At 57.2% G+C, this 12,848-nt stretch overlaps 1 protein-coding gene across 3 annotated transcripts in view; it reads left to right on the top strand.

Moving 5' to 3' along the window:
• Window positions 1-12,848, top strand: part of CAMK2A (calcium/calmodulin dependent protein kinase II alpha) — a 36,568-nt gene that overhangs the window by 15,839 nt on the left and 7,881 nt on the right. For 2 of the 3 annotated variants that reach the window (XM_074883391.1, XM_074883392.1), the window contains exons 6-15: window positions 558-630; window positions 996-1,098; window positions 1,640-1,723; window positions 2,278-2,372; window positions 2,790-2,912; window positions 3,705-3,788; window positions 5,163-5,205; window positions 7,029-7,069; window positions 11,355-11,387; window positions 12,477-12,525. In XM_074883391.1, the coding sequence (XP_074739492.1) occupies window positions 558-630; window positions 996-1,098; window positions 1,640-1,723; window positions 2,278-2,372; window positions 2,790-2,912; window positions 3,705-3,788; window positions 5,163-5,205; window positions 7,029-7,069; window positions 11,355-11,387; window positions 12,477-12,525 (728 nt within the window). The remainder of the gene's footprint in view (window positions 1-557; window positions 631-995; window positions 1,099-1,639; window positions 1,724-2,277; window positions 2,373-2,789; window positions 2,913-3,704; window positions 3,789-5,162; window positions 5,206-7,028; window positions 7,070-11,354; window positions 11,388-12,476; window positions 12,526-12,848) is intronic. The other variant, XM_074883393.1, reaches the window with a different exon arrangement.

Genomic DNA, 12,848 nt, shown 5'->3' on the forward strand with positions numbered 1-12,848 from the left:
GGTGTCATACAAATGAAATAAAATACATGTAAATAAAGACCTTCTGCCTTGCACACAGCTGTTTTGGAGCAGAAGTGATCATCGCCTCAGTCTTTTTCCCTTCCTTTCTCATGCATGCAGCTGAGCTGGGGTTTAATGAACTAGAGATAAAGCAAACAGACACAGTAAGAGTCACTTGCGTTAGAGGAGGCCAAGGAAATGGGGCTGAAGCGAAGGTTAGCTCTGCATCTGAGGAGCACATCTGCTCTGCCTGGGTTTGGAGACCAAATCTGGGCTGGCATTGAGACTCCACTGCTGCTCGCCAGCTCATCCCTCAGTGTTACTTCTGTGGGGACCCCATGGCCTCAGTCGTAGCTCCCATGCTCCTGCTCACTGCGACTGGTCTCCATGGGTGTGTGGATTTCGGTGCAGGGGGATGCTGAGCTGTGCTGTAGGGCTGCGGGTGGAAAGTGTGATGGGGAGAGGGGCAGGGAATGTGAAATGCAGCTGAGTAGAAGGGTCTGAGGAAACTCTGCCTTGCTGGCCACTTTCTGTGAGGTTTCTCCTCTCTCCCACAGCCACTGCATCCAGCAGATCCTGGAGGCCGTCCTGCACTGCCACCAGATGGGGGTGGTCCACCGGGATCTGAAGGTAGGAGCTGCAGGGGAAGGGCCTGTAGGAGGACGTGGGGACCCCATCTGCGATGCAAAACCCTGTGGAGCAATGCCCAGTGTCCTCCAGGGCAGCTGAAACACAGCGGGGAGCAATGCCGCGTAGGAGCTCTTGGGAAGCCACAGATCAAAGATCAGCTCTGGGGTGAAATGACACAAGGGAGAGTGTGTAGAGAGGTCCTTGTAGTCCATGGTTCTCTAAGGAACTGTGTGTAACAGGACAAAACAGTTGGGGAGCACATCCAGAGCCCTGATCTTCCTCAGTGCTGTGCTGGGAAGCCCCCCCATGACAGCAGAGCCCCCAGAGGGCTTTCGCTCCTCTCCAAGCCCTGTCTCTTCCTGCAGCCCGAGAACCTGCTGCTGGCATCCAAGCTGAAGGGCGCTGCCGTCAAGCTGGCTGACTTTGGCCTTGCCATCGAGGTGGAGGGAGACCAACAAGCGTGGTTTGGTGAGTAGGACTGGCTCGAGGTGGGGCATCCTCCAGCCCTCAGCATGTTTGGTCAGGGTGGGCTCCAGGAGGGACACATATCCCCAGGACCTGAACCTCGGGTTACGGGAGCACCTCGGCAGCACCAGCCTAGGAAGCACAGTGACTGAGGAAGAGTTTGATGGCTCCAGCTGTGCCCCTGGAAACAGGCCGGTATTGATGCAAGGCACAGGCAAACAGCTCCACAGGGAGTCGGTGAGCCACCGAGATGCCCTGGTGAGCTGGACAAGCCAGTGGCAGGAGCAGACCCAGGGGAGGAAAGCCTCTTGCAAGTGCTGTAGGTGCACAGCAGAGCACTCCAGCCTTCTGCACCATCCTGGGGTTTGACTGCTGTCACTGGCTCTTGCTCTTTGCTCTGCTCTTGGGAGATACAGAGGTTTCTGGAGGGAGGGTGCCTGTCCTGCCAGCTCGGTGTGTGCCAGGGCCAGGGCTCTCATGGCAGCTGGCTGGGCACCAGGTGAGCTGTGCAGGGATGTGGTGTGTGATGGGCTGTCTGTCCCAGGTTTTGCTGGCACCCCGGGATACCTGTCCCCCGAGGTGCTCCGGAAGGATCCCTATGGCAAAGCTGTGGACCTGTGGGCTTGCGGTAAGTCGGGGCTGAAATGCTGGGAATGGGCTGAGTTGGGCTGCATGGGATGAACCAGGCTGTCCATGCAGCGTGTCCCAAGTCGCAGTCACTGGACATGTCTCGGTGAGGTCAGGGAGGAGGATTTACCTGAGAGGTGGCACATTACCCTGGGCTGTACCCAGAGCAACACCCTCCTTCCCATTCCAGTGGCACCCTCCTCTGAAGGATCATCCCCCCCTGTTATGCACCCAACCCCCCCCAGGCAGGGGAGATGCTCCTTTGCCCTGCAGTGCTGGTGGAGTCGGGCAGTGCCTCGTGTATCCGCAGCCGCAGGGGAGCCCTGATGGGGCACCCAGTTGAGGCTGTGCGTAGTGGCTGCCAGAGCCACGTATGTCTGGAGCATGGAGCTGGACCCACCAGCGAGCCTTTTGCTTTTTAATCAGGGAGAAAATCCTCCCATTTCCCTAATTTCTCAGTTTCTCTGCTTGAGTTGGGCCAGTCCCTGGGCTGGGTCTGCTCATACCTGCAGCAATGAACTCTCTCACTGATCACTCTTTTCCTCTCCTGGGCAGGCGTCATCCTCTACATCCTGCTGGTCGGGTACCCGCCCTTTTGGGATGAAGACCAGCACCGACTTTACCAGCAGATCAAGGCTGGGGCTTATGATGTGAGTGGGTTTGTCTTGCTCCTCCCTTTCACGGTCTCCCCTCTCTCCTGCTGTCCCTGCCTTGCAGTCTGCTGCCCCAGAAGAGCAACCAGGACAAATTCAGGCAGATGGGAGCAAGTTTCTTTCCTCTGCTCTGGTCACAGAGGGTTGGTCAAGCTGCCATGCCCAGGTGCTCACACTGGCATGTTTCAGATCCACTTTGCAGGACAGATAGATCTTGTCCTGGGCCTCCCACCTTTCTCCCTCCACCCCTGCCCTCCAGTTTTGCATCTGGCAGCTCTTTCCAGTTGCTACTGTCTCTCCAACCTGTCTCATGGGCAGGAGCAAAAGGTTGCAGAACCAGCCCAAGTGCAAAGGTGCTTCTGCTCCTTCTAATGCTCCCTGCAATCTCTCACCCTGATCCCTTTGCTTTGGCAGTTCCCCTCCCCTGAGTGGGACACGGTGACTCCTGAAGCAAAAGATCTCATCAACAAGATGTTGACCATAAACCCGTCCAAGCGCATCACGGCAGCGGAGGCTCTGAAGCACCCCTGGATATCGGTGAGTTTGGTGGCACTCACTGGTTAGGGTTGAAGGTCTAGAGATGTGGGGGTTTGCAAGGGGGGAACATCTCACTGGGGAGCATGTGTTATCAAACATGCTGTCTGGCTCTTTTCCCCATCCTGGGAAGATGGTTTCCTGGCATGGTTCCTCCCAGTGCTCTCAGAGCAGCCTTTCCCCTGAGGCTTTACAGCAGAGAAAAGCCGAGTGTGAATGCAAACAGCATGTCCTAAGGGAGCTGGTGATGAGAGGAACACACATGTTCCCAGCCCTGGTGGGGACAGGCTGGTTTCTTGGTGTCACGCTGTGCTGGCGGTGGCGGGGGGTGGGGGTGTTTCCTCAGGGATGGTTTGGGCAGGCTCATGTTTATCCATACACCCCACCAGCAATCCCCTTGCACCTCTCGCTGCACCCTGCTGCTCCGGCTGTCGGTTCTCACTCTGAATCGGCTCCTAAAGGCAGGAGGAGTCCACGGGCTTAACCCTGGGACCCCACGCCATGTACAAACCCTGAGCACACTGCTAAACATGGCTGGTCAGTCAAGGGGTTAACTCAGGGGGCAGCCAGCTCTCCCTGCAAACTCCCCCACTGCCAGAGCAGATCCTGCTGACTCCAGAGCAGCAATCTCCCTCTGCCTATTAAAGTTTTATCTGCTGCTGCTGCTGCTGTAGGCAGCTCTGCCCCGTGCCATGGCTGCAGGAGTCCACACACGTGTGCCTGCGGGTGAGAGTGGGGCGGGGGGAGCCCTTTCCCCCTCCGTGCCTGCTCTGAGCTGGGTCTCTCTCCTCCCAGCACCGTGCCACCGTGGCATCATGCATGCACAGGCAGGAGACGGTGGACTGTCTGAAGAAATTCAATGCCCGGAGGAAGCTGAAGGTAACTCTCAAACTCTCCAAGCTGTCCACAAAATGCATGATCAGGTCATTGGTGGCTTTGTTCCCCATGTGGGAAAGGACAGGGTGGCGTCTCTGGGTCAGTGGTATGGGGGTGACAGACGTTTGGGGATCCCCGTTGTGAAGAAGGGAAAATAGACCAAGTGGGGTGGTGGCTGCATCTGCCTGGGGGGTTCCCAAGTGCTTAGAAGAAAGCCAGGGTGAAGGAAAGCACTGAGTCACACAGCTGCCCTGGATGCTGGGGTGAGGACTGTCCCACTGGAATCAGTGTCAAGAAAGCTCCTCTTTGAGGCAGGGCGTGGATCTGAGGCACGCGAGACCCCTTTGCCTGATGACCAAGCCACTTTGCAGCCAAGGGACAAAGTGATCCTTAGACAGGGAAAAAGCTCTGGCTCACTAACACCAGCAGCCCCACAGGCTTCCCCTTCTTGGACGCTGGCTGTGCCACAGCCTGGACCTCCTCAGAAATCACCATCTCCCCAGGCTTCACTGTCGAGCTGGAGCACCTCCATGAAGCACCCATCTCCCGGGTGCTGCTCAGCCTCAGCTGGCAGCGCAGCACTGGGAACGGGCTCTGGAAATCGCAATGCCTCCTCCAGAGCTGGAGGCAGAATGGGACAGTGCGGGTCTGTGCTGCAGTCAGAGTCATCAGCACTCCAGGCCTGACTGCAATGTGGCACAGAGCAGTACAGCTGCAGGCTACTAACAAGATTATCAAAAAAAGAAACTGGATATGAACTATTATTACTTTTCAGCTAGACAAGTAATCAAATTAGTTCAGGCATACACTTCAAAATAGTAATCCATTACTGTAAGCAATTAGTCCAAAGTAATCTCATTACACGCTGAGCAACTAGTTAGTAGAGTCAGAGGGGAAGCATTTTTATGAATGTTATTTTGCGGTGGTGATCTTTGTGTGGCTCCCATGAAAAATCCCTGCCCTGCCGCTCTTAGCTGGCACGGCTTTAATTGCAATTAAATCCGGTTCCGCTCCCGGTGGCTCCCCTTGCCGCCAGCTGCTGGCCCCGGTCAGTGGAGTCGTGCTACATCTAGGGCAGGGTAGAACGAGACCAAAATGTGCCCCGGGGATATTTAATATCCCTTTAATCTTGAAGGGAAGGCTGTTTCAGAGAATGCAACCCAACGCCCTGGTGTTGGGGATATGGAGTCGGGTACCAAGGGCTTGCTTTTGATGGCAGGAGGAGAATATCAGCTCGTGGGCCAGTTTCCTTCCAGCGAGGTGGCCAGGGGACAGGTGACAAGCAGGGATTTCCTTCCCCAGGGCTGGGGGGAGTGGCAGGGGTGTGGGGGGCTGGGGCCCAGCACGCCCTTTCCTTCTGCCTTCTGTGTCTTTCAGGGAGCCATCCTCACCACCATGCTGGCCACCAGGAACTTCTCCGGTAGGTGCTGTCGCCAGGGCTCATCTCCATGTCTTACAGGGTGCCCAGGGCAAACCCATAGGGTCTCTGGAGAGCCGTCGTTGCCTCGGGTGTCACAGGGGGCTGAGGTTGCAGCCTGGTGCCTCTAGGGATGGGTGGCATTGGGTGGTGGTCCAGACCAGCTCATCTGGCACCTCCAGGCTGGCTGCTGGCTTGGGATGCAAGAGAAAAGGTGTCTGGCTGAGGTGCAGCGGTCCCCAGAGGTTCAGGGTTTTGGGGTTTGTGTGCACCCAACCATCTGGCTTGTGCCAGCGTGGGGATGCGGGTGCTGCAGGCAGCCAGGGCTCAAGGCAGCTGGTTTTGTGTCCTCCTTGGAGATGTTTGTGGCTCGGAGAGAGCATCCTCCGCACCAGGAAGATGTTGGAAAGTTCCCTGGGTGCCACTGCAGCCAGATTGCAGCAGAGTCTCTTAGGCGTCTCTCCCAGCAGGAGGGTGCTGATCCTTCAGGGCCCCCCGCTCTCCTCCCTACGTCCCAAGGGCCACACAGAGACACAGGAGCATGGCCAGAGCATGACAGCCCAGCCAGTGCACAGGGAGAGGTCTTGGTGCAGCCACAAGCCCCACTGCCCCAGTGCCCTTGCCAAGAGCTGTCCTCTCTGGGGACACCCTGCTGCCTTGGAGCAAGCCTTGCAGCTGGGATTTCACAGGCAAGGATCAGCGGGTCCTGGCGATTCCCAGGCATGGAACCAAGAAGGTGCCGGGAGACTGCAGAGCTCGTCCGCTTGCTGTCACCTCCAGTGCTGGAGATGGCCCCAGCAGAGGTGCCGCAGGGGTGGGACAAGCCAGCCAAGCCCAGCACGCCAGTTCAGTGGGCTGGTGGCAGCTGTTTGGTGTTAGATGGGTGTTTTGGGGTGCTTCACTGAGGCGCCCCAGGAGTCAGGTGTAGCAGGTGGGCAGGGGGGGAGACGGGGGCTGCTGGCCCAGCCAGGTGCCAGGGGAGAGGCTGTGGCCAGGGTTGGTATCTGCATTTGTCGTGGGGGGATCGTGCTGACACATTTAGCACTTGTGGGCACCGTGTGGCGGGGCTGGAGGAGTCCAACAGCTGGGGGGATCCGGTGTCAGGCCCCGCGCCGGGAGACGCAGCAGACACGAAGCATTAAAGGGCAGGAAATTCAAAAGCATCTTTGTAGCTCTGCCTGTCCCACGCACAGCCCAGGGGCTCTCCGGAGCACAGTGGGGCTGGTGGGAGATGGGGTCCTGCGTGGGGCTGAGCCCCACTGATCCCGCCCTACTTTGGGGGTGCAGGGGGAGCGGGGTGGCTTGCGCAGCCCGGGGGGCTGGGGCAGTGCTGACAGCGGTAGGTGGGCACTGGGGAAGGCGTCTGCTTTTCATCATTGTCAAAATGTGGGCTGCAGCTGTCGGGCCGGCGGGCCGGCAGCACATGATCCCGGCAGCATGGGGCTAAAATTAGAGGGCAGCAGGCGGGCAGCCCATTCCACCACACTGCTGCGCCGTGCTCGGTCGCCAGCACCCCCCGGCCGGAGCCCGCCTGCCGCCAAACAGCCCTGTTGGCCCCCTCCGAGCCACCCCGAGGACTCAGCGTGACGTTAGGAGACGGGTCATGCCCCCGGCCGAGAGTCGCCGGGGTAGGACAGGACAGTACCGGCAAGGTCGCCCCTGAGCTCCCAGGGGCTGTACTGGGGGTCGCTGGAGAGGGGACAAAACCCACCGGCTGGTCCCACGGGGTCTTGCTGCTCTGCTGCCCGGCACCATGCTGCTGATCCTCGGCCTCCTGGTCTTGGTGCCCTGCCTGGCTCTCCTAACCTCCTTCCTCCTCTCTCCAGGAGGCAAAAGCGGTGGCAACAAGAAGAATGATGGCGTGAAGGTAAGCCCCCACCCCGCCACCCTCTCCCGCCTGCCCCTCCACTGCTGGGGTGGCGGTGGGGGTCTCCGTGCTGTGCCGGTGGTCCCCACGACACCCTGCGCTTTAAAGGGCAGCTGTTGGCCCGGCTGTCCCAGTGTGTCCCCGTGCCACCAGCTCAACTCCTGCCAGGACAGGCAGTGCAGAGGAGGTTTTGCAGGGCGGCGAGCAAAGGGAGCGGGCTGGTGCTGGAGGGGTGCGAGGGGGGAATTTGCTGCTGTTTCATTGCCTAAAAAATGTGCTTGCCCCTTGCTGCATCCAGTGTGGGGGAGAGGCTGGACCAGGAGAGGGGACAGGGGACAAGGGGAGGCAGCTTTGCAGCCCAGAGCCGTGGCTTCAGCCTGGCAGCAGCCATCTGATGAGATATGTGGCTGCATCTTCCACTTGCCCAAGCACGCATCCTGCTGTGGCTGGTGGGGCTGGGCTCATCCCCCAGCTCCTGTCCCATCCCATCCCCAAGGGCTGGTGTGCTGCTGGGTGACACATGGGTGCCTCTAACCCTCTCGGCAGCACTGCTGGCCCCCTGTGCCCAGCGCAGACAAAGCAAACAAACTTGGTGATGCTTGACAGAGCAAATGGCTTGGTGATGCTCTAAAAACAAGCTGGGGCTTGGAGGACCTTGTTTCTCAGTCTGCAGAGCTCTGAAGTTCACCTGCCTCTCCGAGGTGGGGCCACAGCTCTTCTCCAGGACAGGGTGGCTCCTGGAAGCAGCAAAATCCTGCTGCCGAGCGGCTTCTTCTGATGATATGAAGATGTGGTGGTTAGCCGTGGTTATCGAGATCTGTCAAACCCCTCCTGCAGGAAAGAATGGCCCATGTGAGGGTCTTTCTCTCCTTACCAGTTCCCTTCATGAATACAGGTGATCACTCAGCAGGGGAGAGCTGGTGTGATCACATCTCCCATCGCAGGGCAAGGTGCAAGGTGTCAGGCAGAGCTTTGGAAGCCTGACTGCAGCACGGCTGCTCTTCTTCCTCTGGCCCTTTCATAGGGACCCAGCTGTCGGGCTGTGAGGGGCGCAGGGTTTTGGAAGAGCAGAGCCCTCAGCTGGCTTCCTCCCTCCTCAGTCCAAATGGTCAGAGGAGCCAGAGGTCTGGGGATGGCTTGTCTTTCTCTCACTTCTTCCAGACCCAGTGGCTGGGACAGGCCAAGCCTGCAAGGTTTCAGACCATGCACAACCCTTCAAACCTGGGCTCAGCTGCACAAAAGACCATTCTGGCCATGCAGCATTATTCTGCAACATGAAGCTGATGGCCTGCATTGCGATGAGAGGACGTTGCTTTGGGCCATGGTGTCACGTGGATGTCACTGTGGATGTGATTGCTAGTTTTGGACAACAGTGCTGGCACAGAGGGGACAGGTCCCATGGGAGTCACAGCAACCCATCTGCCAGCCACTGCTGGCCTGTCCTCTGCTGCCCTGAGGTCCCAGCTGCTTCTGGGAGTCACCTGAGAAGTGACACCGCACATAGAGCTGACTTGGTGTGACTTGCTGGAGCACAGGTGAGAGCAATCAGGAGATGTGGTTTTAAGCTGTAAAAGGCGAGACTGGAGGATGGAGAGGCTTCATCAGGCACAGTCCTGAATCTGATTTTCCAGCCGAAAGGGACAGCCTTGAATTTAATCTCTAGAATCACACAGATGATGTGGTGGTAGAAGACCATTTGCAAGCCCAGCTTCCTAATGATGCTCCCTCTTGGTCTTCAAAGTGGCTTTGAGGGTGGACATTATGCTGGGAAGAGGGTCACTTGCTGTCATAGCAAAATAGCTAGTTTGGGTAAAGAGCTTTCTGGCCTATCACTGAAGCTCAGCAAGGAAGGTCTGGTTTCAGAGCGGGATCAGAGAGGCTGGTTTGTATCCCCAGTCCTCAGCCCTTTGCTGGTGAGCAGGGAGCAGTGAGTGAGGCTTATCCTGAGTGCAGTCTACCAGCCAACACTGAGCTCAAGAGGGTGTACGAGCTCTGGAAAATGAGTTTGCTTTTCTATCACCCCCTTTCCAACAGGTGGAGGTAAGACAGCCTGGCTAGATGGCCAGGAAGGTAGAGGAGGAGAAGACAAAGTAGAGGAAGGCTCATTCCCAACAGGTTGCTTGTGTTGGCCACCATCAGTGTTACCATTCCCACCTCTCATTCCCCTTCTCAGCCTAGGGGGACTTGCAGCATAACCCTCTCACAGGGGCACAGGGAGGCTGGGTGCTCCGGGCAAAGCTTTAGTGGCCACCATGGGCATCTGGCAAGTGCCAGAGCATCACCGGGTGGCATTCATCTCTCTCCATCTTGTTGGAAAAATGAGGCAAGAACCTGGAAACCTGCCTTGGGTGGGTGGGAAGGTGGGAACAGTCCCGCCTGCTCAGAGCAGGGCTGTAAGTCAGGCCATGTGGTGTGGTTCATTGTCAGAAGAGTTGGGTCCCCATTTGGAGAAACCTGCTGGACTGACCGTCCCCATGAGAGCAGGCAGGTCCCAGGCACCCAGCCCTGCCGTTCCTGCCCAGAGCTACGCAGGTGGGCAGCAGGTAGCTGGTGTTGCCCCCCAGCCTGCCCGCACAGCCCTCCAGCATCAGGATGGTGCTAGCCCAGGCTCAGAGAGCTCAAAACTCACCTTCCTGAGGAGGTTCTTCCCCTATGAAAAGCATTTACAGGACCAAAAATCCCCCTCGAGCCCAGCTCTGGGGTCTGTGGGAGGTCTTCTGGTCCCAGCAGCTGTAATACCTTCACTGCCCTGTGTAGTGTCACATCTCGTCGCATTGTAAACTAATGAAATCACTGCCCCATGTTGCATCCTGTCCCGTCCTAAATTAATGAGCTCACTGCCCCGTGTTGCATCCTGTTACTGTATGTCCAGACTCGACGCAGTCACTGCTTTATGTTGCATTCTGTTGCGTCTGAAATTTTTGCAGTTTACTGCCCCGTCTCATGTCCTTGGGTAGCAGAAGCTGTCAGCCCTTCCTGCAGACAGCCCAGCTCCGACAGCTCCATTTCCCATGAAGTTCCTCCTGAAATACCACAGCTCACTCTGCCCTTTAGGACATCTGTTGTTTCAGTGAAGGAGGGGTGAGGATTAACATAGGACCTAGTGAGGGAGGGGAGACCTGCACTGGCAGAGGGGGAAACTTAGTGATGATGCTGGTGGGAGCCAGTTAGGGTGTGAAAGGAGTTATGAGGAGGAATGGATATCAGCAGTTTTGACACTGCAGCCCCCCCATGCACCCTAACGGGTCACTTCATGGACTCTTCCAAGAGATTTGCACTGTGTGTGCAGCTTTTCCATCTGCAGGGCAGGCAGAGCCGGTGCCTCGTTAAATACACTGGTAAAACACTTTGTTATTTGGCACTGCAGCTTCTGATTCCTGCGCACTGGTGTTCCCTGTCGCCTGCTGTGATTCATCCCCTGGGAGCTGGAGGTGGAGAAAGGGCAGGAGGCCAGCATGCACGTCCCCCTCTCCTGGCTAGATTAAAGATGGAGACGGGGAGAAGAGCACAGCAACGAAGGAGAGTCCATAAGTAGTTTGGGATTGCAAGCAGAAACATGGCTATGGGGTCATCCAACCCAAAAGCCTTAAAGCCTAGTGGTAGAGGTCAAGGATGGAGGTAAATATGTGAATGCGTAAGGCTTCTCTTTGGAGGAGACTTGTCCTGATTTAAAGCATTGGAGCTGTTCTCAGGACAGCTTCCCACATGGTGTGCCTGCCTTGCAGGGTCCAGTAGCAATAGCCATGCTGGATTTAAACCAGCCAACTTAGTACTGGTCTAGGTTCAAAGCTAACTGAGTGCCTCTGCACTAGTCAGCAGCATGGCCAGATGCACCCAGAACAACTCCAGAGTCTGTAAACGTCACTATGGCATTCACACTGGGTGCAGGACTATACAGATGGTGGAGCTGCCTTAGCTTTTCAGTGTCCAACTCTTCCTGTGAGCTTGCTGGCTTGGTTACAAAGCTGCCAGAGTGGTCACTGACTCCTAGAGGAGTCCCTTTTGGACTAGCCAGGTCCTTGGGATGAGCAACACCAGAGATTGTGGCAGGTCAGGAGAGAAAGGTGCCAGCAGGAAGGAGGGGAGGGAGCTGGCACGGCACCACCAGCACCGCAGCCAGCGGCACGTCCCTACAGGAGCACCAGGTTGCCAGCCTGCACCTTTCGTTTGCCCCTCCACGAGGACCACGAAGGGTGGCTCAGGAGCTGCTGCCTCTCACGTGCCGCTCTCAGCCTTTCTCACTCTGTGTCTCTTCCTGTTCCATCTCTTCTCCTTGTTTTTCCAGAAAAGAAAGTCCAGTTCCAGCGTTCAGTTAATGGTGAGTGTCCTTCGTCTTCCTCAATGCCGATATTGCTGGGCCTCTCCACATGTTCCAGCTTTCCCCGTTTTTGGAAGTTACCTCGGGGTAGGGAAGAAGGGACACTGGGGTTGGAGGGAACATCCTCAAAGCCGTATCACCCACAAACCCCATTAGCAGGGTTGGTGCAGGCACTTGCTGGCCACCAGCTGGTGGGAAGCCAGCCCTGGTTCTTGCTGATGGGTTCTCATGCCGTTTCTCCCAGTTCTCCTGACTCAGGTCTGCAGGCTGCATCGGTCCAAGGAGCCTTGGAGAAACATCTTCCATGCCTCTGCGGGGACTGTATGGTCATGGGACACCTTGCCAACCTACATCGGGGTATTATGGGTAATACATAAGCAAGGCTCTGCTGGGAAGAGCTAGCAGAGCCATTGCTCTAGCTCCGCTAGCAGAGTCGCCTTGATGGGGCTCCTGGAGAGAGACAGGGGGTCAGTACCCCCCTCCCCCCCAAATCTGTGTAGTGCTCAGCTGTTTCTTGAAAGAGCTGTGTCTCAGCCTTCAGTGGTCCATGTGGGTCTTGGAAGCACTCTGTTTTATTGTACATTTCTCTCCCTACTCTGCGGTCAGTGTGGTCTCTCTCACTCCTGCACAGTCCCCTCTTTCTCATCCCAGCTCCTCCTCGCTGTTTAATTTGTACATCTCTCTCTTTATCGTACAGTCAACATGGTGTCTTCCACCCCTGCACAGCCCCTCTCCCTGCCCTTCCGGCAATGCTCCTAGGAACCCACCAAACCCCCCGGACCTGCCCCCATCTCTGTCCCCACAGGTGTCGGTAGGAAAGGCAGCGCCGTTCCTACGAGACCCTCCACAGCCCAGCTCTTGTGCCCTTGGCTACAAGGAGTGGAGGTCAGGGAGGGCTCTGCCAGTGCTGCCCTAGAGCTGTGGTTGAGGACGGGTTGGACCTGCTGGCGTTTTCCTTGGTTTCTGTCCGTTGGCACAGTCAAGCGCTGTGGGGTCAGACTTGGGGGGCTGTCGAACACACAAGCTCCGTCTGGAGCAGGGCAAAGACCCCTCTCACCGTCCCGTCTCTCCTTTCTGTTCTTTGCTCAGGAATCGTCGGAGAGCACCAACACCACCATCGAGGATGAAGACACCAAAGGTACCGGCGGGGGCACGTGGGGAGGTGGGCAGGCTGTTTCGGAGGGGTGCCGTGGGGTTGTTAGTCTGGCCACCCCTAATGAGATACTGGCTACGGCAAAACCCACCACCATTGAGCTGCCTCAGGGCCCTTCAGAAGTTGCTTTAACTCCTTAGGTGCTTTCACTGCTAGGTCACTGCCACAAGCAGCTGGGGCACTGTTGGCGAGGAATGGGGGAGCTCCCAAAACCAGGCATGTTCCCTGAAAGCAGGCATGGAAATGGCAGAAATCTGCAGAGATAGCAGCCCGGCTGCCCGCTCCTCCAAAATAAATGGCCCTTTGGG

Source organism: Strix uralensis, chromosome 14, assembly GCF_047716275.1.
Source record: "Strix uralensis isolate ZFMK-TIS-50842 chromosome 14, bStrUra1, whole genome shotgun sequence".
Classification (NCBI taxonomy): Eukaryota; Metazoa; Chordata; class Aves; order Strigiformes; family Strigidae; genus Strix; species Strix uralensis.